Source organism: Orcinus orca, chromosome 8 (genome assembly GCF_937001465.1).
Source record: "Orcinus orca chromosome 8, mOrcOrc1.1, whole genome shotgun sequence".
NCBI lineage: Eukaryota > Metazoa > Chordata > Mammalia > Artiodactyla > Delphinidae > Orcinus > Orcinus orca.
The window spans coordinates 13,479,033-13,506,000 of NC_064566.1; the positions used below are offsets into that span (position 1 = coordinate 13,479,033).

Consider the following 26,968-nt stretch of genomic DNA (forward strand, 5'->3'; position numbering starts at 1 on the left):
TGGTGTATGATCCTTTTAATGTGCTGTTGGATTCTGTTTGCTAGTATTTTGTTGAGGATTTTTGCATCTATGTTCATCAGTGATATTGGCCTGTAGTTTTCTTTCTTTGTGACATCCTTGTCTGGTTTTGGTATCAAGGTGATGGTGGCCTCGTAGAAGGAGTTTGGGAGTGGTCCTCCCTCTGCTATATTTTGGAAGAGTTTGAGAAGGATAGGTTCTCTTAGCTTTTGCTTGTCTGTAAAGCTTTTGATTTCTCCATCGAATCTGAATGAGATCCTGGCCAGTTAGAGTAATGTTGGTTGTAGGTTCTTCCCTTTCATCATTTAAAATATATCGTGCCACTGCCTTCTGGCTTGTAGAGTTTCTACTGAGAAATCAGCTGTTAACCTTATGGGAGCTCCCTTGTATGTTATTTGTCGTTTTTCCCTTGTTGCTTTCAATAATTTTTCTTTGTCTTTAATTTTTGTCAATTTGATTACTGTGGGTCTTGGCTTGTTTCTCCTTGGGTTTATCCTGCCTGGGACTCTCTGCGCTTCCTGGACTTGGGTGGCTATTTCCTTTCCCATGTTAGGGAAGTTTTCGACTATAATCTCTTCAAATATTTTCTCTGGTCCTTTCTCTCTCTCTTCTCCTTTTGGAACCCCTATAATGTGAATGTTGTTGCGTTTAATGTTGTCACAGAGGTCTCCTAGGCTGTCTTCATTTCTTTTCATTCTTTTTTCTTTATTCTCTTCCACGGCAGTGAATTCCACCATTCTGTCTTCCAGGTCACTTATCCATTCTTCTGCCTCAGTTATTCTGCTATTGATTCCTTCTAGTGTAGTTTTCATTTCAGTTATTGTATTGTTCATCTCTGTTTGTTTGTTCTTTAATTAGGTCTTTGTTAAACATTTCTTGCATCTTCTCGATCTTTGCCTCCATTCTTTTTCTGAGGTCCTGGATCATCTTCACTATCATTATTCTGAATTCTTTTTCTGAAAGGTTGCTTATCTCCACTTCATTTAGTTGTTTTTCTGGGGTTTTATCTTGTTCCTTCATCTGGTACAAAGTTCTCTTTTTATTTTGTCTGTCTTGCTGTGAATGTGGTTTTCCTTCCACAGGCTGCAGAAGTGTAGTTCTTCTTGCTTCTGCTGTCTGCCCTCTGGTGGATGAGGCTATCTAAGAGGCTTGTGCAAGCTTCCTGATGGGAGGGACTGGTGGTGGATTGAGCAGGGTGTTGCTCTGGTGGGCAGAGCTCAATAAAACTTTAATCCGCTTGTCTGCTGATGCATGGGGCTGGGTTCCCTCCCTGTTGGTTGTTTGGACTGAGGTGACCCAGCTCTGGAGCCTACCCAGCTCTTTGGTGGGGCTAATGGCAGACTCTGGGAGGGCTCACGCCAAAGAGTACCTCCCAGAACTTCTGCTGCCAGTGTCCTTGTCCCCACGGTGAGCCACAGCCACCCCCAGCCTCTGCAGGAGACCCTCTAACACTAGCAGGTACGTCTGGTTCAATCTTCAGTGGGGTCACTGCTCCTTCCCCTGGGTCCTGATGCGCACACTACTTTGTGTGTGCCCTCCAAGAGTGGAGTCTCTGTTTCCCCCAGTCCTGTTGAAGTCCTGCAGTCAAATCCCGCTAGCCTTCAAAGTCTGATTCTCTAGGAATTCCTCCTTCCATTGCCGGACCCCCAGTTTGGGAAGCCTGACCTGGGGCTCAGAACCTTCACTCCAGTGGGTGGACTTCTGTGGTATAAGTGTTCTGCAGTTTGTGAGTCACCCACCCAGCAGTTGTGGGATTTGATTTTATTGTGATTGCGCCCCTCCTACCGTCTCATTGCGGCGTCTCCTTTGTCTTTGGATGTGGGGTATCTTTTTGGTGAGTTCCAGTGTCTTCCTGTCGATGATTGTTCAGCAGTTAGTTGTGATGCCGGTGCTCTCGCAAGAGGGAGTGAGAGCACGTCCTTCTCCACCATCTTGAACCAGTCTCTCACTTTGCTGTATACCTGGTTTCAGGACTTAATGAAGCTCAGATTCTTGATGTCCCATTACAGAAAGAATTCAGTGAGAGACAAAGTGATAGGTAAGAAGTGGATTTATTTAGAGAGAAACACACTCCACAGACAGAGTGTGGGCCATCTCAGAAGGCGAGAGTGGCCTTGGGAGAAACACATGCCACAGACAGAGTGTGGACCACCTCAGAAGTTGAGAAAGGCTGACATCAATATTTTATATGAGGCAGTTTAGGTTAGGTAACCTTTTTCTTCATGTTTCGAAAAGCAACCAACAAGAAAAAAAAAGTATTGCAGAGAATTCACAATACCAACAATCGAATATTATTGTTCACATTCTCTTGGCTGGAAAATGTTTTTAAAACTTACATTGACTGTTTCTTTTTGAAACTCAGATAGGAAAGATTGCTTTTGCAGCTCAAACTTGTGCCAAGAAAGTAACATTAGAGGTTTTTAACCCAGGTTGCATATTACAGTCACCTAGGAACTGAAAAAAAAATATTTTTTTATTGAGGTGAAATTCATATAACATAAAATTAACCATTTTAAAGTGAACAATTCAATGGCATTTTGTACATTCACAATGTTGTGCAACCACCATCTCTGTCTAGTTCCCAAACAGTAACATTTCCATCACATCACAGTAAGACTCCTTACCCATTAAGCAATTTCTCCCCACTCCCACTCTCTCCCCCTCTCTCCTCAACCCCTGGCAACCACCAGTCTCCATCTGTCTCTATGGATTGATCTGTTCTGGATATTTCCTATGAATGGAATCATATAATATAGAACCTTTTGTGTTTGGCTTCCTTCACTTAGCATCATGTTTGTGAAATTCATCCATGCTGTAGCATGTATCAGTAAGTACTTCATTCCCATTTATAGCTGAGTAATAGTCCATCGTATGTATGTTTCACAGTTTGTTTATTCATCCATGGATAGACATTTGGGCTGATTTTTGGCCATTGTGAATAGTGCTGCTATCAATATGCATGTACATGTACTTGTTGGAGTACTTGCTTTCAATGCTTTCAGTTCTTTTAGTTGCTGTATAATATTACACAGTGAATATACCACTATTTATTCATTCTCTTTTTGATGAACTTGTAAAAAGTGTTTCCAACTTTTGACTTTTCTATGAACAACATTGCTATGAATACTCTCATACAGGTCTTCTGGTGCAGCTGGCATCAATTTCTAGGGTATATACCTAGGAATGGAGTTGCTGGATAGTGGAGTATGTGCATTTTCAATTTAAATAATGCCATACTGTTTTCCAAACTGTTGTACTATTTTATCTCTCACTATTGCTGTATTAGAGTTCCTGTAGATTTGCTATTAAGGTTTGACTCCTGCTCTAAAACACACTGCTGTTGTTTCACAGACTCTTGGGGATTTTGAAGAGAAGTCTTAATGAAAGTTCCTCTTACTCTAATAAACTTTTACAATTCAGTCTCTAGTAACTTTCCCTGGGATATTTCCTACATTTTAATGGGAGGCAACAAGTTGTAAAGAAGAGGCATAGACTTGGAATCTTAGTGTGATCTCACGGCCTGTTAGCTTTGTTGTTTTGGGCAAGTTACTGAATCTTTGTGAGCCTAGTGTGTAAAGTGGGGAGAATGTCTTTCTTTCGTGTAGTTGTTGTTAGTATAATGAATCAATATGTTTAAAAAGTAGTTTGCACAGTGCCTGACTCATAGCAGATACTATCAAGGCATATATTCATTAGACAAATATTTATTGAGACATATTTTATGTCACACCAGGACTGGGGATGGAAAGATTAAGCAAGATCCCTTTTATGTTATTTATAATATTGGAAAACTTGAAACAATTTAAATGTCCAGTGTTAGGCTTGGTAATTATGGTACATTCATAAAATGGAGTGTAGTGCAGCCTTTAAACATCATGTTCTCAAATATGAGGAAATGTTTGTGACGATGTAAGAAAAAAATTACAAGAGGATTAGCCCTTTTTCATATAATTTATACACTGCATGTGCATTGAAAAAAATCTGGAAGGGTTCAAGTGGATACACTGCAGTGTTCATTTTGGTTACTAATTGATAGTGAAATTGTATTTTAATGCTTTCCTTCCTTATATATTTTCTATACTTTCCAGATTTTCTACAGCTAACATAGATTACGTTTTTTTAAAAAATAAATTTATTTATTTTTGGCTACGTTGGGTCTTTGTTGCGGTGTGCGGGCTTCTCATTGCGGTGGCTTCTGTTGTTGTGGAGCACAGGCTCTAGGCACACGGGCTTCAGTATTTGTGGCTTATGGGCTCTAGAGCGCAGGCTCAGTAGTTGTGGCGCACGGGCTTAGTTGCTCCACAGCATGTGGGATCTTCCCGGACCAGGGCTTGAACCTGTGTCCCCTGCATTGGCAGGCGGTTCTTAACCACTGCGCCACCAGGGAATCCCTCATTTAGAATTTTTATTAACTTTTTTCGTTTACTTTTTAAATGTTCTATTAATGGAATTAAATGGGCATTTGACCAAAGAATGAGATTTTTTACTTTTGTTGGTTTACACATGCTAAAATAATAGTCTCAGAAAAATCTTTTTGTCTTTAAGAGACAGCTTGGTTGCTAGAGTTAATAGATACCGATTTTTGTCTGACCAGGAATTACTCTTAATTCTAAGAAGAAACTGGAAGCACAATGGGAGATGACAGTGAGTGGGTGAAACTGCCAGTTGATCAGAAATGTGAACACAAGGTAAGACTTTTCTGGAACTCAAATTTCAGTGTCATTGGCTTGTTTTGTCAGCAGTTATACTGTATAGTGTAGTATAAAGCTGCCTGATGATTACACAATACAACTGGAGAAACAGCCTACTTTGGAGATTGGGCAGTTTCAGCAGGAAAATTTCTCATGTTTGAATTGTTACATCTTTAATGTCATGTTACAAAGAAGTAATGACTAATACTTGGATACAAAGTGGGATACGTTTATAGTGGCCTGTTTATGAATTCTAGAAGGCCTTGACAGAATATCATAAATATTAAACACTTATAAGAAAAAGTTTGTTAGCTAATCTTTAAAAATAAAAAAGCTATCTGGATTTCTTAAACTCCGTTTTTGTTTCTAGTCTGGGGTCCTTTGTTCAAATTACCTAGTATAAGGTAGTCATTCCACCCCCCAACCCCAATGGTAGATAATAATGTCATTAAATTTTGTTTTGTTTCAAAATACTTTTCTTTTAGCTGTGGAAAGCAAGGTTAAGTGGGTATGAAGAGGCCCTGAAGATCTTCCAGAAAATAAAGGATGAAAAGAGCCCAGAATGGTCCAAATTTTTAGGATTGATCAAAAAATTTGTGACTGATTCCAATGCAGTGGTTCAGTTGAAAGGATTAGAAGCTGCACTTGTTTATGTTGAAAATGCCCATGTAGCAGGAAAGTAAGTAGTTTCTTTCCAACTATTCTGGTAAAAACCCCTGTCTCGTGCTACATGGATTAATTTATGTATATTTATGGATCACTGTGCTTAGTTATTAGCACTTTTAGAGGATATTCATTTCTTAACTTTCATAGCTCCTTGACACTTGTTTTTCATTTCAGTCTTTATCTGCTCTCAGAAGTCTAAATGGTACAAGAGATCTTTAGAGAGGAGCAAATTGGAAATCAGATCTTGAGTTTTTACCTTAAAGTTCGATGAGCAAGTGCTTTTCCTTTTGAGGCTTTTGTATGAGAATTACTCCAAGGGGGAAAATCTTTTGTAACTTTTAGAAGAAACTGAGGTGGTTAGCAAAGACGTCAAAATTTCACTGAAAACATTTGGGCATTACTTAAATCTTTTTCTACAATGGTTCCAGGCTAGGTGATCTTAGAATCACATCTTTCTCCCTATGGTCATTAGGCATTTTTATCTCTTAGGAGAGGTAGTGCGAACTAAATAACCTCTATAACTCCCAGCTTATTGGATGATAGAGGTTTCCAGTCACCCCAGTCTCCCATACCTGATAAACCTGACTTTTCTAATACTAGTCTTTATGTCATTGAAAGGAGCCCTCCATACAAAAAACAAAAAAACAATGGGGACCCTTGACCTAATTGCACAAGAAATATATATACACATCCCTAGGTATCTGCATGGGAATTGGTTCCAGGACAAAAGTCCCCACCCCTACACCCTAGGATAGGAAAATCTACAGAAGCTCAAGTCCCTCACGTAAAATGGCCTAGTATTTGCATATAACCTACATACACTCTCCTGTATACTGTAACTCATTTCTAGGTTACTCTCAATACCTAACACAATGTAAATGCTGTGTAAATAATTGTAACTACAATATAAATAATGTGTAAATAGTTGTTGGCTGCATGGCAAATTCAAGTTTTGCTTTTTGGAACTTTCTGGAATTTTTTTTCCCAAATATTTTTTTTTTTTTTTGCGTTATGCGGGCTTCTCACTGTTGTGGCCTCTCCCATTGCAGAGCATGGGCTCCAGACGCGCAGGCTTAGCAGCCATGGCTCACGGGCCCAGCCGCTCCGCGGCATGTGGGATCTTCCCAGACTGGGGCACGAACCCGTGTCCCCTGCATTGGCAGGCAGACTCTCAACCACTGCGCCACCAGGGAAGCCCTTCCCAAATTTTTTTTTTTTTTTTTTTTTTCCCAAATATTTTTGATACAAGTTTGGTTGAATCTGCAGATGAGGAACCCATGGATAAGGAACCCACCAATATGGAGGGCAGACTGTACTTGACTCACCTCAAAAATTATACCAAGAAGGACAGTCATTAATTTGACAGTTTTGTTAACCAGCATCAATGAGTTCCCCTTGCCATCAGTGAGACCATTGCTTTTTTAATTTCATTTTTCTTCTGATACTAGAAACTTTTTTGACAAATGCTGCATGTAATTCCAACCCACTCAGTTTCTCTCCTTTCCAGTAGTACAGGTTTTATTTAATTTAGAAGAAACTCAAAGCAATAAAGCTACTGTAAAGTCTTGCCAAGGAGTCAGGAACAGCCTTTTGTTATTAAAGGTACATATCCATTCCCTCTGTGAAGAAATTCTCTTGTCCTAAAAAGTGTTTAAAATTACTTTCAAAAATTTTCCAAAAAAGTAAGAACTCTGTAATCTTATTTTTATAAAATGTATCTGTATCTGTCTATCTCTGCATATAGAAAAGTCTAGAAGGATGGATACCATAAAGTTGAAAGTAGTTTTCTCTGGGTAGTGAGATTTCAAGGGATTTTTGCTTTCTTGTTTAAATTTCCTATATGTGTAAATAGAAACTATGGTTCTGTGTCACTGTCTGTTGTGACATGTCTTAACCTCTTATGGTTTGCATAAGTTTTTTTTTTCATGTTCTTGAACATAATTTTTTTTAACTTTTTATTTTATACTGGAATATAGCCGATTAACAATGTTGTGGTAGTTTCAGGTGAACAGCGGAGGGACTCAGCCATTGATATACATATATCCATTCTCCCCCAAACTCACCTCCCATCCAGGCTGCCATATAACATTGAGCAGAGTTCCCTGTGCTATACAGTAGGTCCTTGTTGGTTATTTAAATACAGCAGTGTGTACATGTCGACCCCAACCTCCCTGGCTATCCCTTCCCTGCAGTAACCCTAAGTTCATTCTCTAAGTGTGTGAGTTTGTTTCTGTTTTACTTGAACATAAAGTTTTTAGAGTCTCATTTACTTTATTTCTCAGCATTTTAAAAAAAGTATTTGTTTCCCCCACTTTCCATGACCTTTTCTGGCTCTTTCTACTAAAGTGTGTTTTTATGTGTATGGTTGTTGTTGTTTATAATCTATATTACAGAACCACAGGGGAAGTTGTATCAGGTGTTGTGAGTAAAGTGTTCAACCAACCCAAGGCCAAAGCCAAGGAGCTAGGCATTGAGATTTGTCTAATGTACATAGAGATTGAGAAAGGAGAGGCTGTGCAAGAAGAGCTCCTGAAAGGCCTGGACAATAAGAACCCCAAGATCATAGTGGCCTGTATAGAGACACTGAGGAAAGCCTTAAGGTAAAACCTTTTCTTTTTGCTTTAGTTCTGTTAACTAGAATATCTCAATTGAGTTTGGGTTCCTGGTTTAAACAGAAATGAAAGCTGTTGGGCTTGACTTGGCAGACCATACCAACCAGAAAAGTGACCTGGAAAAGCTAAAGCCATTCCTCAAGTGTGACACTTTGTATTCAGTAATTTTAGCCTTTAAGTGTGTTGCATATTTGATCTAAATCTCTTTCTTTTTTTTCTTTTGTAAATTTATTTATTTATTTATTTTTGGCTGTGTTGGGTCTTTGTTGCTGCGTGCGGGCTTTCTCTAGTTGCGGCAAGTGGGGGCTACTCTTCATTGTGGTGTGTGGACTTCGCATTTTGGTGGCTTCTGTTGCTGTGGATCACGGGCTCTAGGTGCGTGGGCTTCAGTAGTTGTGGCACATAGACTCAGTAGTTGTGGCTCATGGGCTCTAGAGTGCAGGCTCGGTAGTTGTGGTGCACGGGCTTAGTTGCTCCGCGGCACGTGGGATCTTCCCGGACCAGGGATTGAACCCATGTCCCCTGCACTGGCAGGTGAATTCTTAACCACTGCGCCACCAGGGAAGTCCCTAAATCTCTTTCTAATAAAGATGAGCGGGGGATATTTCTGACCTTTTCTCAGATTATGAATTAACTTTTTCATGGAAAAGCACTCCTCAGGGTAAGGAGCTCTGTTTCTCTTGTTATCCTCAGGCATAAATTTATGTACCTTGAAACATTGGCTGAAGTAAACCTTTGTTTAGGTGCTTTTTAAAATAAAATAGAAGTAAATGCTATATGCCTTTAAATAGAAGCATAGCAACAGAAATAGAAAATAACTTTTACTCTTATGTAATAAGTTATTTTCAACCCTAGAATTAAGTGTTGTTTGGCAGTGAAGTTTTTCATGAATGGGATCTCTTTCAGGAACAAGTGGCTGTAATTTTCTATGGAAATCTGAATTAGACAAAACACTGGTTTGTTCTGATTTGGCAGTCCTTCTAATCTGATATCCTGTCCCCAATACTTCCACATGAGATACTTTAGAAAGCCGCTCTAGTGAAATCCTGAATGTGTGACCTGTGGGTGTGAAGATCATCCCAACTCACCTCTCTTGTGATTTTGTATATGACCTACTTCTTGGAGAATATGCTTCCTTTGGTGTTTATCTTACATGAAAGTATCAAAATTCTTAAATTTTGTTAAACTGTCTTCAATTTATGTCAGTAAACTTTGTCTTTTGCTTGGTTCATAATGTTCTTATATAAAATTTGACTTTCACTTAGATTCTTTTGTGATAAAATTTTCCTCATCCCTAGCCTATTCTAGTGTAGAAGGCATGTATTTTTATTAGTAGTAAATAGTGTGTTCATTCTGTTGTCTTAGAAATTTAGTGAATTGACTGCATTGTCAAATCGGTGCTTGTCTTAATAGATCTGTCCTTAGTAATGAGTTTCTTAATAAAAATATATATTATACTATATTCTACCTTAAAATTACAAGTTTCTAATCTGGAGTTCTGTGAACTCTGGCTATTTCATTTTTAAGCTGACTGGGAGAATAAGGGTAGAAAAAGGACAAGTTAGGTATATTGTCTTTTATGTCTTCCTTATAGATGATGTTGTTTAGTCCCATCCTTGTATGGTTCTTTATTTGTCCTAAGGCATCTCAGAATCTATAGTAAAACTACTAGATAGCTCTCTGGGACCTTCAGGAACTGTTCAGTCCTTGGTTCCAGAGCTTCCTCAAGCTATCTATGTTAGTGGTAGCTTCAGGAGACCAAAAATGATCTGTGGCCCCTAAAACAAGCTTTTAGAACTTTTCCCCTCTATAGTAATATGTGTGATATCAAGATTAGGTTTTGTATTGTTAAGGTATCTATTTTCCATTTGGACCTGCTCCATCTGTTTTTTTAAAAAATATCTTTCAGAACTAGGCCAGGATAGTGAAACAAATAAACAAAAATCAGATGAAACAGTAGTAATGTAAAGGAAGTTTAAGAGATCCCAAATGTTAGGTTCTTCAGACACTGTGATGAGTATTCCTAAACAGAATGGTTTATCGTCGCTATAAGTTCTTATTTTTCCTTTAGTCTTAAAGGTCTGCTGAACCAAGTTAGAATTTTTTTTTCTATTAAAATAGAAGATTTTAAAGGAAATATTGAAGATCATCTGGTTTATTTTCATGCTATGATGGCTATATTTGAACCATTTACACAAACTGGTGTCTTGTTAAATATCACTTTCTAGGGAAAGTATTTTCAGTCTCCTTTAACCTGTTAGAGTGTGTCAGTAGCTATTACTGAAACATTTTGTTGCATTTGTGTACATTAGATAATAGATAAATAGTATATATGGATCCTACTACAGAGTGTCAATCTTCTTTCATAACTGAATCTCTCTTGCTCCAGAATTTGTTATTCAGAAATGTTAGCAGTGAATCAGAAAGCTATATTTTTAAGTTGGGAACTTAAAAATATGATATGTGACAGATATATAATGTTAAATATACTGCCTTTTTATTTTAGTTTTTTATAAATGTATTTTTATTTTATTTTTGGCTGCGTTGGGTCTTTGTTGCTGCGTACGGGCTTTAGTTGCTGTAAACGGGCTACTCTTCGTTGGTGCGAGGGCTTCTCATTTTGGTGGCTTCTCTTGTTGCGGAGCACGGGCTCTAGGCTCGCGGGCTTCAGTAGTTGTGGCATGCGGGCTCAGTAGTTGTGGTGCACGGGCTTAGTTGCTCTGCGGCATGTGAGATCTTCCTGGACCAGGGCTCAGACCTGCGTCCCCTGCATTGGCAAGCAGATTCTTAACCATTGTGCCACCAGGGAAGTCCCTATACTGCCTTTTTTTTTTTTTTTTTGCGGTACGGGGGCCTTTCACTGTTGTGGCCTCTCCCGTTGCGGAGCACAGGCTCCGGACATGCAGGCTCAGTGGCCATGGCTCACGGGCCCAGCCGCTCCGTGGCATGTGGGATCTTCCCGGATTGGGGCACGAACCCGCATCCCCTGCATCGGCAGGTGTACTCTCAACCACTGTGCCACCAGGGAAGCCCTATACTGCCTTTTTAAGAAGTCAGAATGCAACTGTTTTACCCATGGAAAACTGAAGCAAAGAGAGATTTCAGTTGCCTGAAGTTATAGTGTGATAGCTTCGAGTCAGGAAAGAAAGACACACTGCCAGGATTGGTGATCTATCAAGTGGAGTGAATCCCCGTAATTACATAGAAGAGCTAATAAAAGCTTATTAAGGGACTTCCCTGGTGATCCAATGGGTAAGACTCCATGCTTCCAATGTAGGGAGCCTAGGTTCGAACTCTGGTTGGGGAACTAGATCCCGCATGCATGCCACAACTGAGTCCGCATATCGCAACTACGAAGTCCACATGCTGCAACTAAAGATCCCGCATGTGGCACCGAAGATCCCGTGTGCTGCAACTAAGACCCGGCGCAGGCTAAATAAATAAATAAATAAGCAAGCTTATTAAAAAGTCAATTTCACTCATCTAATTATTTATAAATTGATTTTTTTCTATTTTAAACTTAATGTACATACATATGTATTTAAGATGTTACACAAGTGTTGATCCATTTTAGATTTGAGTAATTCCTAGACTGGTTACCTAGAAAGTTTTTAAATGGTAATATTATTTTGGGCTCTGAACATTAAATAATATTCTTGGAAGAATGGCATCTAAATACAGATGTTGTTATAAGTTTTTTTTTCTTCTTCCCTAAAAAAACTCAACCTATATGTCTCTATTATATATAGATACAGAACTATGTTTGAGTGAATTCAGGCTAACACTTTACCAAAGCATATTGCATGGTGACAGTTTTTTTTCCAATTTTTACTTCTAGTGAATTTGGTTCCAAAATCATCTTACTGAAGCCAATTATCAAAGTGTTGCCAAAACTCTTTGAGTCTCGAGAGAAGGCTGTTCGAGATGAAGCCAAACTAATTGCTGTGGAGATTTATAGATGGATTCGAGATGCTCTGAGACCCCCATTACAAAGTATAAACTCTGTCCAGGTGAGGCACAAAGTTTTTTGGTTGTCTTTGTATAAGGTTAATATGAAGATATTTCCTTCCTGTCATTGTTGTTGATATTCTGTCCTTACAAATAATTATTTTTCATTCTTAATTTTGAAATCATTTTTTTCTGAGCATACCTGTTTCTACGGTTACTATGTCCTCTTAAATTAAATACTATGCATTCACCGATGCCAGTAGGTAAGTGATGAATCTATAGCAGTTTATAAGATCCTTTTTTTAATTATTAATTACTTTATTTATTTATTTATCTTTGGCTGTGTTGGGTCTTTGTTGCGGTGCACAGGCTTCTTTTTGCGGTGGTTTCTCTTATTACAGAGCACGGGCTCTAGGCACGCGGGCTTCAGTAGTTGTGGCTCACAGGCTCTAGAGTGCAGGCTCATTAGTTGTGGCTCACGGGCTCTAGAGTGCAGGCTCAGTAGTTGTGGCCCCGCGGCGTGTGGGATCTTCCCGGACCAGGGCTGGAACCTGTGTCACCTGCGTTGGCAGGCAGATTCTTAACCACTATGCCACCAGGGAAGTCCTATAAGATCCTTTTATAATACTTTTGGGTGGCAGGACTTAATATCTGTTTAGACAAAATGCATTCTATTTTTTACATTTCAGTTGGTTTTAGAGACATTATTTGTTGCAAATATATGTGAATTCATGAAGTAATGAGAGTGTCTTAAAAAGTGGATTTTATTCTTCTAAGTGCTTAGTCATATATCTTCAGTATAGTAGATATACATCAATTTGACTCATACTACAAAATGTGCACAATTTAAATTTATCTTTTCTTGTTTGCCTTATTAGAGCCACATAAATAAGAAATTGGGTTCTGATCTATTAGTAAATATAAATATATTCTCTAATGGCAGAGATATAGATATGTTTTTAAAATATTTTATGATATTTGCAGTTGAAAGAACTAGAAGAAGAATGGGTCAAACTGCCAACAGGTGCTCCTAAACCAAGTAGGTTTTTGCGTTCCCAGCAAGAACTAGAAGCTAAATTGGAACAGCAGCAGTCTGCTGGTGGAGATGCTGAGGGAGGTAAGCCACTTTTCAACGCTGGTTTCTATAAAAATTAGCAAGAACTGGCCCTGTCACAGTAACCTGTGTTCACGAGGTGCATTTTATAGGATTGCTGTTTAATAAAATACATACAATCCTATGGTTTGTAGGATTAATAATTCTGATCCCTCCTGTATCAAGATTTCATCAGGGGTGTGAAAGGACAGCTGATAACTGTTTAATAAGTAAACTATTTCTTTTTTTTTTTTTTTTGGCCACACTGTGTGGCATGCAGGATATTAGCTCCCCGACCAGGGATTGAACCCATGCCCACCCCCTGCATTGGAAGGCCGAGTCTTAACCACTGGACTTCCAGGGAAGTCCCCATTTCATCCATTTTTAAGGGTTGTTTTGTTTTGTTTTGTTTTCCTCCTGGAAGGTGGTGACGATGGTGATGAGGTACCACAGATAGATGCTTATGAGCTTTTGGAAGCAGTAGAAATTCTTTCCAAACTTCCCAAAGACTTTTATGACAAAATTGTAAGTAATGGTAGACTTCTTTCGTTTATTTCATTTTAAATAATTACTTGAATATAATTAGAGTGCTCTTCTGAGCCCTTTTCCTGGCACCCTCTTCCACCCCGTATCTTCCCTAATAAAGTGAGTCAGTTGTTTCTTCTTTGTTCCCATACTACTTTGTATATGTACCTACTTTAGTCCTTCTTTTTACTTCTTGCCAGAAACCTGAACATTATTCTTGACTTATATCTTTTCCTCATTGTCTGTCTGGTTTTTACCTTTAAATATCTCTCAAATTCATCCCCCTTTCTCCATCCCCAGGATTTCTTTCTCTACCCCAGGGTTACTTCTTTTTTTTTTTTCCCCCTACCCCAGGCTTTCTTGACCTTGGCACTGTTGACATTTTTTTGCCAGATATTTCTTTGCTTGGGGAATTGCATGGGCGTTGTTGTATGTTTAGCAGCATCACTGGCCTTTACCGATCAGATATTAGTAATACCATTCCTCCAAGTCATGACAGTCAAAAATGTCTCCAGACTTTGCCAAATGTACCCCAAGAGACAAAATTATCCCCAATTGAGAAAGTTTTATCCCAGCCACTACCATCAGCTCTTGCCTTGTATGCTGCTATAATCTTCTTACAAGATACCCTGTCTGCTCTTGCCTCCTTCCCATCATATTTCACAATATAATTAGAGGTGTCATTTTTGAAAATGGAAATCTTCCCATAGTATTGCCTCATTAAAATCCTTCAATGGCTTCCATGGGTTTTAAGATGATGTCTGAAATCATACTGTAGCCATTGAGGTGTGATTTATGGTACCTTTGAGGTCCCCACTTACCTTCCAGCCACATCTCTAATTCCTCTCACTCTCCATGCTCCAGTCATACTGAATTTCTCCTGGCATCAAATGTGCCAAACTTTTTTTCCCCCCTAAACTCTAGGCCTTAATATGCTGTTCTTTCTGCCTATAACATTCTTCTCCCCCCATTTACCTCATAATAACTCTTCATCGTCTAGATCCCACCTTAAGTATCACTTCTTGGGGGAGATTGTACCTGAAAGCCTAAACTGGGCTAAGTCCTCTTGTTGTATTACCAAAGCAGCTTGTACTTCTCCTGTCACAGTCGTCATGACCTGATAGTTACTTATTGAAGATCATCCTACCTCTGCTATCAGCTCCTTGAGTATCCTGTTATCTTCTGATTAACAAATAAATATTTGAGAAATTGAATTGAATTGTAATTCCTTCAGGGTGATGGGTTTGTCATCTTGTTTTTATCCCCAGTTCTCTCCAACAGTGGGTATTCGAATTCTAGTGAAGCATATTTTACTTTATATACACAAAACAAAAAATTAGCATTATACCTACAATCTGGAAAACTAATATCCAGGATTAGAACAGTATTGGTTGTTGGTTATATGTTTGTTCTTTTCTGGTCTTTCTAATGTTATCAATATGGAAATTCCTCTCTCCTGTAGATGTGCCGCTGTGAGATATGCTAGAAATGCTTTCTATTAATGTTTTCTGTTTAACACTTGCTTAAAGTTTACCCAGAAAATGAGAAGGAAAAGTCTATGGCATTTCATTCTGTTTACTTATTGTAGAACATTAGGGTTATGAAATGTTACAAAAATACTTTTAATATATGAACAAAATTTTATGTATATGAGCAAAACATTCTGATTGGCTACACAGTTTTGTAATTTTGATTTCTGACTAGCTTTAGAAAGTTTCTGAAAACAAAAAATATGTATCTTTGAATTAGTAGCATGCAAGAAATAGACTTTTATTTTGCGCTCTTATTTTCTGTTCTACAAGTGACTCATATTGTGTCTTGTAGGAGGCAAAAAAATGGCAAGAAAGAAAAGAAGCCCTGGAAGCTGTAGAAGTACTAGTGAAAAACCCCAAACTGGAAGCAGGCGATTATGCAGATTTAGTAAAAGCTTTGAAGAAGGTAAATGTGAGGAGTTTCAGCATTGGTATCCCAACAGCAGACCAGGCCATTGAGTTTTTCTTCATCAGTCAATCTTTTTTTACCACAGTTGCATTGCCATTTAGGGAACACTATTGATGGTTTTTGAATTATAGGCATACATTTTTTTAAGGGTTATTTAAAATGACTGTCCTAGGCTAGTTTAGAGGGATTGGTTTTCAATCTTTGTTTATTATCACTTTGACTTTAAATATGCTGTTTGGTAGCTTGTACAAATGTCAAGAAATAGAGAATCTTGCTGATCTAGAACCAGATATTCTAGTTTTATAATTCTACAGAATGAGCTTTTTAAATTGGCTCTATTTAATGGGACAAATATTAAATATGAAGAGTGTTTTTCATTAGATAGCGAGGGATACCACCTTGTATTATATCAGCATGTAAAGTACAGGATCTGGGGATATGTGGTCAATTATAAAGCAGGTAAGTACTAAATAAGAAAGAAATATTTTAGGAAATACTCCTTTGTTATTGCTTAGGTCCAAACAAGTTGAATGCTGGGGTGTATATTTTTGTATGTACTGACTTTTCATAAAGTCTGAAAGTATAGATCAGACAATTGTGGATGTAGTTATAGAGCTTAATAACAAACTTTTTTTTTTTAATTTACTCATTTAATTAATTTATTTGTGGCTGCGTTGAGTCTTCGTTGCTGCGTGTGGACTTTCTCTAGTTTGTGGCCAGCGGGGGCTACTCTTCATTGCAGTGCACAGGATTCTCATTGCAGTGGCTTCTCTTGTTGTATAGAGCGCAGACTCTAGGCACACGGGCTTCAGTAGTTGTGGCACACAGGCTCAGTAGTTGTGGCTCATGGGCTTTAGAGTGCAGGCTCAGTAGTTGTGGCACACAGGCTTAGTTGCTCCGCAGCATGTGGGATCTTCCCAGAACAGGGCTCGAACCCATGTCCCCTGCCTTGGCAGGCAGATTCTTAACCACTGCACCACCAGGGAAGTCCCTGAAGACATTTTCTTGAATATAGCAAGGATGAAAATGTTTTGTTTGCTTCTTCAGCCTGAAATTGCAGAGGATTAGCATGGTGGGGGGAGGAGGTTACTCTTTAATTATATGTGTATATAAGAGTAATTCTCATTATTCATAGTACTTATGTTCTGTAAAGTCACCACAGACACTGAATTAGCAAATGCTGAACCATTGCTCCAAGGGAAGATACAGCGTTAAGGTCCTGCAACCCTCTGGTCACATTTTCATCAACCGATCAATGCATAACCTTGTTTTATTCTATTTGAAGACATCTTATTCAGTATGTATTATTGATCCATTAACATTGAACTCACAGCCGACAGAAATATAACTCGTGCCTGAACAAAGCTTACCTAACACATTTATTTTCTCCGAAAGGGACATCACAGCACTTTTGCACATAGGAACACCAGACAACACTTCAGCGGTACACTTGGGGGCCATTTTAAACAGTGAAAGCCCCAATCAAAAGCACAAAAATGCAAAAAACCAAGGCAGTAAATAGACTACGAGAAAGATACTTGGGTACAGTATGAGAGCTGAAAGAAGAAGGCAGAGTATTGCATTGTTCACCTCAGCTGGGAATGTGCACATCCGGCAACATAGATTTTTCCTAGCTCTGTGCTTGTCTGTGAGTGACCAGGAAAGTGCCTCAATTATTGATTTGGGGCTTATAGGTTAATTTTAATGTGTGGATGAATTCACAAATATGAAATCCGTAAATAATGAGGATGGACCATATCTTCTCACAGTCACCCTTCCTTTGCTTTCCTCTAAGTAGGATTTGGAGACAGGGATATTATTTGTCAAAATCGTTGTTCATCAGTCTTCCATCTTGAAAAGCCAAAGACCCAGGCAAGACTACAGTCATCTCTTGGTATCCCCGGTGGGGGGAGGGGGGGTGTTCCAGGAGCTCCCACCTATACTAAATCTGTTCAAGTTCCTTGTATAAAAAGGCATAGTACAATGAATACTGTTGGCCCTCCATATCTGCAGTTATGGAGGACTGACTGTAATTAAAAGGGAATTGCCCTAGGGAAAACATTTCGCCAACCTGGAGCCTGGGAGGAAAAAGGAAGGGTAGAAGGTGGTAAGGGAAATGAGATTCTAGTGGCCTTGAAGAGAGCTTCAGATTTTCTGTAAGTTCTAGCATATAATTTTTATCAGGAATCTTATGGAAACATATATTGCACTGAATTCTCAATGGCTCAAATAAAAGCTTTTATTTTTCCCTATGTAATGATCAGGAATGTTAATTGGAATCAGGAATGTTAATAGTTGATGTTCTCTACATGCATTTTCTTAGGATATTATATTTTCAAATGAAGACTGTTCTGTGATTTCCATTGGCATTGTGACTATGAATATAAGCTCTGTCTGTATTCTATACAGAGAAGATTATGGGTCTTTATATTTGGGTAGACATAGACAGTGGATTTCTGTGAGATCTTAGGGTAGCAGGAGGCACTTTCCCTCTTTACATGGTGGAGTGGGGGCAACCAATCAAAGGCAACAAACAAGTAAAAAGAAACTTAATTTTGTGGCTAAAATATTTAAAACAATGAAAAGTTAATGTCAATGTAAATTAAATTAACATGACATTTTGTGGGGTTTTTTTGGTTTTTTGTTTTTTATTTTTGGCTGTGTTGGGTCTTCATTGCTGCGTGCTGGCTTTCTCTAGTTGCAACGAGTAGGGGCTACTCTTCATTGCGGTGCATGTGCTTCCCATGGAGGTGGCTTCTCTTGTTGCAGAGCACGAGCTCTAGGAGCATGGGCTTCAGTAGTTGTGGCACACGGGCTTCAGTAGTTGTGGCTCGTGGGCTCTAAAGCGCAGGCTCAGTTGTTGTGGTGCATGGGCTTAGTTGCTCTGCGGCATGTGGGAGCTTCCAGGACCAGGGATCGAAGCCATGTCCCCTGCATTGGCAGGCGGATTCTTAACCACTGTGCCTCCAGGGAAGTCCAACATTTTGTTTTGGTTTTTTAAATCAGTTTACTGTTTTTATGTTTTTTAATTATTTATTTATCTATTGCGGTACGCGGGCCTCTTACTGTTGGGGCCTCTCCCGTTGCGGAGCACAGGCTCCGGACGCGCAGGCTCAGCGGCCATGGCTCACGGGCCCAGCTGCTCCACGGCATGTGGGATCTTCCTGGACCAGGGCACAAACCCGTGTCCCCCGCATCGGCAGGCGGACTCTCAACCACTGTGCCACCAGGGAAGCCCTGATTTTTTTATTTTTATTTATTTATTTATTGGCTGTGTTGAGTCTTCGTTGCTGTGCGTGGGCTTTCTCTAGTTGTGGTGAGCGGGGGCTACTCTTCGTTGTGATGCATATGCTTCTCATTGCGATGGCTTCTCTTGTTGTGGAGCACGGGCTCTAGGCGCTCGGGCTTCAGTAGTTGTAGCACGAGGGCTCAGTAGTTGTGGCACACGGGCTTAGTTGCTCCAAGGCATATGGGATCTTCCCGGACCAGGTTTCGAACTTGTGTCCCCTGCATTGGCAGGTGGGTTCTTTAACTACTGTGCCACCAGGGAAGCCCTATATATGTTCTTTTTCATATTCTTTTCCATTATGGTTTATCCCAGGAAATGGAATATAGTTTCCCGTGCTATACAGTAGGACCTTGTTGTTTATCCATCCTATATATACTAATTTGTATCTACTAATCCCAAACTCCCAATCCTTCCTTCCCCCACCCGCTCTCCACGCCATATTCATATTATATTCACCTGTGTTGGTCTTTGTAGACCCATCCCTCTTCCTTCCGTAAATAGTTTCTTCTCTCTAGTGTCTTTATGAAGTAATCTTACTAATTTCCCAATTTTACCCTTTAATGCAAATAGTAAAAAACTATTCATTTTGAAATTCCTTATGATATTCCTGAAGTTATTTCATAAACTGTCTTCTTCTAAGTTGTCACCTGACCTAGCATATTTTGATGGCTTTCTTGTTCTCACGGGTTATAGTTCTTTATAAGATTCCTTTTCTCCCTCCCTCCCACCCCTCAGATAGCTTCTTTGACTTTGTCAATTACCTATGGATATTGGTTGGTATATATATATTTTTTCATCTTTAAGATGTGGGTTTTCAAGGTGTTTTATTATATAATCTCCATTGACTTTCTCTGTGTTATTAATACTTTTTCACTTGGTCTTTCTTGGTCTTTCTTTTTCTTGTATTCATTATAGTTTTCTAAACACAATCATGATGGGTTTTGGGGGGTTTTTGGTTTGTTTGGTTAACAGTGTTTTTGTTTTGAGTACTGTTTAGTGGCTTACACTACTAGTTAAAGGTAAATACTAATTATTACTTAAAATCACATTGTAGGCCTAGATTTATGGGAGAAGTGACAGCACTTTTAATTACAGAATATTTTCCATTATTTAGGTTAAATTAACATTGTGAGCTAAAGCTTTCATTCCCAGCTCTAGAACAGAGTTGCTGAGTTTTTCCTCAATGCTGGAATAGAGTCCTCCCACATACACTGTTTTTCTTAAAAATAAACACTTTTCCATATTCCCCACTCCTGTTTTGTTTTTTGTTTGTTTGTTTGCTTGTTTTGGCCACACGGCACGGCGTGCAGGATCTTAGGAACCCGTGCCCCCTGCATTGGGAGTGCGGAGTCTTAACCATTGGACCACCAGGGAAGTCCCCCCACCACTCCCATTTCTCAGTTAAGAACAACTTGTTTAATCAAACTGAGATGTGTGACAGTGAGTGTTAATATGCAGATATTGTAATAGATGCCTGGTTCATCGCTCATCAATAAATTCATTCAATCTTCTATTATATCCTGAACTATAATAGGTTCACAAGATCCTCTTCAAAACTTTACATTAGGATCATCAGTGTCTGATATTCAACTTCCACTGGTTATTGATCTAATGGTAACTTTAGAGGTAGTCTCTCTTTTTTTTTCAATTAAGAACGTCTTCTTTTTTAAAAAATTTTAAATTTATTTTTGGCTGCGTTGGGTCGTCGTTGCTGTGCACAGCCTTTCTCTAGTTGTGGCAGTCGGGCTACTCTTCCTTGCGGTGCGTGGGCTTCTCATTGCCGTGGCTTCTCTTGTTGCAGAGCACAGGCTCTAGCAGGCTTCAGTAGTTGCAGCACGCGGGCTCAGTAGTTGTGGCTCTTGGGCTCTAGAGCGCAAGCTCAGTAGTTGCGGTGCACAAGCATAGTTGCTCCACGGCATGTGGGATCTTCCCAGACCAGGGCTCAAACCCATGTCCCCTATATTGGCAGGCAGATGCTTAACCACTGCGCCACCAGGGAAGTCTCTAGAGGTAGTCTCTCTTTTTTTTTTTTTTTGCGGTACGCGGGCCTCTCACTGTTGTGGCCTCTCCCGTTGCGGAGCGCAGGCTCTGGACGCGCAGGCTCAGCAGCCACGGCTCACGGGCCCAGCCGCTCCGCAGCATGTGGGATCTTCCCAGACCGGGGTACAAACCCGTGTCCCCTGCATCGGCAGGCGGACTCTCAACCACTGTACCACCAGGGAAGCCCTAGAGGTAGTCTCTTAAGGATGGGATTGAATGATGGCCTTTAATTGGGGCAGTATAACAAAATCACCTTTTGAGCTATATTAAAATACTGATATCCAAATCCCATCACAAATTCATTGAACTAGGACCTCTTGGAATGGGGCCTGGCATGTTTTTGATGACCATTCCTAGAATATACATTTAGATGTTAAATATAAAGTCTAGCATGTAAATAATACCTGAGATGCTTTGGTAAGGAAAAATAATCCAGACGTTTACAAATACCAATAATGTGTTCAATACAAAACTGAATAGAATTTTTACTCCATAGATTTATAGTAATTACAGATTTAACAAAATGTTTATTAGGACCCTGATCTCATCTTCTCATAAGGAAAATGAATTTGCCATGAGTTTACAGGGAGAATATGCTTTAGTAAAGAGAGCAAAAGCTTTGGAGTCAAAGCAGACCTAGGTTTGAATCACAGCACTGCCGTTGGCTAGCTCTGTGACCTTGAGCATGTTAATCTCTATTTATTTTTTTTTAAATAAATTTATTTATTTTTGCCTTTGTTGGGTCTTCGTTGCTGCACGCAGGCTTTCTCTAGTCGCGGGGAGCTGGGGCTACCGTTCGTTGCAGTGCAGTCTTCTCAGGCTTCTTTTGCTATGGAGCACAGGCTTTAGGCACGTAGGTTTCAGTAGTTGTGGCGCACAGGCTCAGTAGGTGTGGCTCACGGGCTTAGTTGCTCCGTGGCATGTGGGATCTTCCTGGACCAGGGCTTGAACTCGTGTCCCCTGCATTGGCAGGCGGATTCTTAACCACTGCGTCACCAGGGAAGTCCTCTATTTAATTCTTGAAATCCACAAAATTGAGATAGTAATAGTACCTGCTTTATAGGGTTTGAGTGAAAATTAAAATAAGGATTATAAAGCACCTATAAAATTATGGCATCTAATGTTTTAAAATTTTTATTGGGGTATAGTTGCCTTACAATGTTGTGTTAGTTTCTACTGTACAGCAAAATGAATCAGCTATACATATACATATATCCCCTCTTTTTTGGATTTCTTTCCCATTTAGTTCACCGCAGTGCATTAAGTAGAGTTCCGTGTGCTATACAGTATATTCTCATTAGTTATCTATTTTATACATAGTATCAATAGTGTATATGTGTCAATCCCAATCTCCCAGTTCCTCCCACCCCACCTTCCCCCTTGGTATCCATACATTTGTTTTCTACATCTGTGTCCCTATTTCTGCTTTGCAGATAAGATCATCTGTACCATTTTTCTAGATTCCACATGTATGCGTTAATATACAATATTTGTTTTTCTCTTTCTGGCTTACTTTACTCTGTATGACTCTCTCTGTGTCCATCCATGTCTCTACAAATGATTCAATTTTGTTCCTTTTTATGGCTGAGTAATATTCCAGTGTGTGTGTGTGTGTGTGTGTGTGTGTGTGTGTATGTATGTGTATATATATATGTGTGTGTATATATGTGTGTGTGTATATATATATATATATACACCACATTTTCTTTATCCATTCCTCTGCTGATGGACATTTAGGTTGTTTCCATGTCCTGGCTATTGTAATTAGTGCTGCTGTGAACATTGGGGTGCATGTGTCTTTTTGAATTATGGTTTTCTTTGGGTATATACCCAGTAATGGGATTGCTGGGTCATATGGTAGTTCTGTTTTTAGTTTTTGAAGTTGTTTTTAATAAATGTTAGTCTTTTAACCCTTACTCCTCAGCACTTAGGGAATATATGTAGGTGCCAAATAGAACTTCGTTGAATGCTATGCATTAGGGGTTCTTTAATTCAGGGAATCTGGAATGAAGTGTTCTGCTTATGAAATACCACATCTTAGGGATAAAGTCCAAAATAGAATGGAAGCATTACTTCTACCTGGGAAAAGAGTGAAAAAACAAGGGTTTGGGAGCGCTTAAAAGTAAAGCAGCTTTTTAACACCAGCTGACTTGAGCAGTATACCAAAGTAAAATGTCATTAGGAAGGAACTGAGGCATAGTCACTGTCTTGCTAGATTGACACAAATGCAGCTACTACCTATGACTTTTGATAAGTTCTGGGCCTTGTAGGGTATGCTATCGGAGGGTGGTAGTATAAACATTGCTGGAGGAGACTCTGCTGAGAGACTCTGAATACAAGTCTGATGATCACTACATAACTAAAATGGCAGCTGCAAGGCCAGAAGCTCCCTCAGAGGAATGGTTGCAATGGCATTTGCAATTTAGAGTCCACATCAGCTTCTTTTTTTTTTTTTTATTTAATTTTTTTATTGAAGTATAGTTGATTTACAGTGCTGTGCCAATCTCTGCTGTACAGCAAAGTGACTCAGTTATACACATATAGACATTCTTTTTTTAAATATTCTTTTCCATTATGGTTTATCACAGGATATTGAATATAGTATAGTTCCCTGTGCTATACAGTAGGACCTTGTTATTTATCCATCCTATATATAATAGTTTACATCCCATCAGCTTCTTGAAGGTACCTACAACAGTTTCTACTGGTGTTTCTTGGGTATAAATTTTAGAGCTGCTACTCTGTGGTGTCTTTTGGAGATACACCGTCTTTTGGCTTTCCCTGCCCCAAAGCAAAGTCAGCAGGCCTCCAGCTTCTCTGCCATTATCAGAGTCACCTCCTGCACAGTTGTGCAATGCTGACAGCCCATACTACCACAAATGGAGCGTTAGCGATTTGACCTGGTTTTATGTATATTTTACCCGTAGAACTTTAAGATAGGAGACTAAACATAATGAAGGGAAGCTCCCAAATTTGATATTGTCAAGGAAGAATCTTTCCTCTTTTGTAGGAAACAAAGTTGGCTATTCATTACATAATAGCTTTCAGAGTTCTTTTAAGAATAAATTTTCAGTTCCCTTCTATGGGGCTGTGACTCTTTTGTTTTCCTTTCTTTCCACCCTCTGTAGGTTGTTGGAAAGGACACCAATGTCATGTTGGTGGCTCTGGCAGCAAAATGTCTTACTGGCCTGGCTGTTGGGCTAAGGAAGAAATTCGGGCAATATGCAGGACACGTAAGTAACACTCCTTTTTTTGATACAAATCAACAACGTTTTCAAGAATGGCAGGCTAGTTTGCTTTATGCTTTAAAACAGCTTTTTGGCACAGATCTTTATATATATGGGGAAAGTAAATTTCTCACTAAGTTTTGTTAATACTGAGCATAACTCCTTACAACATTTCAATAAAAATGTCAGTTGTAACTAAATTCACTAGCTTTATGTAGAAAATCAGGCACTTGACCTAAAGTACTTAGTTCAATTGATTTGCCTATTACTTATTTACTTATATCTTGCTTTGCTCTTAAAATATTATATACAGTATAACAGTATGAAGTATAACTTGTGATAACCAGAACAGAGTAAAAATGAGAGCAGGAAAGACAATATAAAACCGGAAGTGAGATTAATATATAAAATGTATTTTATGGTGTTTTTCTATTTTAAAAAGTAGTTTACTTATAGACTTGAGACATCTTATATAGGTTACACTGTTGGTGATATATCAGTTTATTATAAGAAACTCTGACTAGAGACATTCGTTGAACATAAATTTGGAAGCAATCAAGTTTGCTAACAGTTTTAACAAATTGCGATGTTTTCTTTAATTCTGGCATCTGTCAGTTGGCCTCTAAATCTCATCTGTATTACTTAAAATGGATCAGCATCCTGAATATTGACCGTAGTGAACTTTAGGGTTTAACTTGCTAGCCACTGATCATTTGATTCCCTGGATTGACTTTTGAGAGTCTCCTAATAGTCTGTAGTCATGTGTCAGTTTTATATTGAAGCAAACATCAAACCTCACTTAGTTATGGTATTTGGAGCTTGCTTACTCATAGCATTAAAAATAATTTCAGAGAACTCAACTGAAAAAAATAAGACACTACCAAATTAAAATAAATCATGACTAGCTTGTTACCAGGGAAATAAAAATAAGGGTCTTTAAAACCCTTAAACGTGTAAATCACAAATTGGAGTAAAATTATAATCATTATGTTTATAGTAATCATTACTTATTATATAATATCTCTGTGTGTGTATGGTATCGAGTGTATTGATTAGCTTTTGGTCAGTTTTGTGTTACTTAGAATATTTTATACTTCTGTATTATAATTTTTCAAGCTAGAAAACAATCTTTAAAGTACATTTTAATTTACTAAATTTATAGTTAGATGATTACCTGACCATTTAGTTTGAATTCTGATTCTGGCTTTGTGACATTTTGGTGTGCAGCTTAAAGAATGTCTCTAGTGCTTTATAGTTTGGGGTATTTGTCTCCCCTTAAAATTACATCATATACAGTGTTTGAGATCAAGCACGTTAGTGTGGTTCAGCTTTATTTTCCTTAGCTACTTATAAACTGTCTTTTTGACAATATATATAAAAGTGAACTTTAGCTTTATAGCTATTAAAATATCTTGATTTTTGATTGGCAGGGGGCAAAATGGGTAAAGGAAGTCAATTGTATGGTGACGGATGAAAACTAGACTTTTGGTGGTGAGCACGCTATAGTGTATACAGAAATCGAATTATAATGTGGTACACATGAATCTTAGATAATGTTATGAACCAGTGTTACATCAATAAAAACAGTTTTTAAAAGTATATTGATTTTCAGGTTTATTACTAACTCTTAGTATTAAAAAGTCTTTTATATTTCTCCATGGAAACTGTATTCCTTCTGATCTGTATCACTTCTATGAAATTTTTTTAAAAAATTGGGTTGGGGGAGGTGCCATTGAGCTTTGCTAGATATTTTAGACCTTAAAAAGCAACTTTAATTTGCCTGCCAGCACAGTGCCTGGCTACATATACTCAATACATATACTTGGTATTCAATAAATATTTAATGAATTAGTGATAGTTTATAAGATAAACATTATAAAAATTCTAACTTTACTGATCTAAACTTAGTACTTGAGTAAGAAGACACAGTTCTGATCAAAATTGCTGGGCTTCCCTGGTGGCACAGTGGTTGAGAGTCTGCCTGCCGATGCAGGGGACACGGGTTCGTGCCCCAGTCCGGGAAGATCCCACATGCTGCGGAGTGGCTGGGCCCGTGAGCCATGGCCGCTGAGCCTGTGCGTCTGGAGCCTGTGCTCTGCAGCGGGAGAGGCCCCAACAGTGAGAGGCCCGTGTACTGCAAAAAAAAAAAAAAAAAAAAAAAAATGCTATAGTTTCTGGTACTGTTTCTTTTTTCTTTAGTGTAGTGAAGAGGCAGAAGACATCTCAGTCCAAGTGAGGGCTATCAGAATCTTGGGTGGGGAGGAAGAATTGTATACTATACCTGTTCCCCTACCCTAAATCCACCTAGTTGAGGATCATTTTGTCCAATAAGAGTTGTTACTGATAAAAATGATTGTAAGGTTGCATATAAGGTACAGGTGCAAAAAAAAGGTTGAGAAACATTGCTGTGGTGGTATAGGCATAAGATTGTTCCAGCATAAGATTCTTATGCCCTTCAAGAAAGGAAATGACTTCTTAATCCAACTTAGATGTTTATTTTTTTTGTTTATTTTGGTAGAGGCAAACATTGTTTTAATAAGTTTTATTGAGATATAACTTACATACTATAAAATTCACCGTCTTAAAGTATATAATTCAGTGGTTTTAGTATATTCATAAGGGTGTGTTACCATCACTACTATCTAATTCCAGAACATTTTCACCACCCCAAAAAGAAACCCTATATCCATTAGCAGTCACTCCCCATTCTCCCCTCCCCCAGACCCTGGCAACAACTGATATACTTTTCTGCTTCTGTGGATTTGAAGTTTTGTACAAATGGAATAATACACGTGTGGTCCTTTGTGACTGGCATCTTTCACTTAGCATAATGTTTTCAAAGTTCATCCATGTTGTAGCATATATCAGTACATCATTCCTTTTTTTTTTTTGCCGAATACATTCCAACTATTCACTTT

General features: G+C 38.7%; 1 protein-coding gene across 4 annotated transcripts in view; it reads left to right on the top strand.

Moving 5' to 3' along the window:
* Window positions 1-26,968, top strand: part of CKAP5 (cytoskeleton associated protein 5) — a 109,784-nt gene that overhangs the window by 33,398 nt on the left and 49,418 nt on the right. For all 4 annotated transcript variants that reach the window (XM_049714372.1, XM_004264070.3, XM_049714370.1 and 1 more), the window contains exons 2-9: window positions 4,613-4,706; window positions 5,195-5,388; window positions 7,769-7,975; window positions 11,826-11,997; window positions 12,920-13,052; window positions 13,453-13,553; window positions 15,378-15,491; window positions 23,952-24,056. In XM_049714372.1, the coding sequence (XP_049570329.1) occupies window positions 4,650-4,706; window positions 5,195-5,388; window positions 7,769-7,975; window positions 11,826-11,997; window positions 12,920-13,052; window positions 13,453-13,553; window positions 15,378-15,491; window positions 23,952-24,056 (1,083 nt within the window). In that variant the 5' untranslated portion in view covers window positions 4,613-4,649. The remainder of the gene's footprint in view (window positions 1-4,612; window positions 4,707-5,194; window positions 5,389-7,768; window positions 7,976-11,825; window positions 11,998-12,919; window positions 13,053-13,452; window positions 13,554-15,377; window positions 15,492-23,951; window positions 24,057-26,968) is intronic.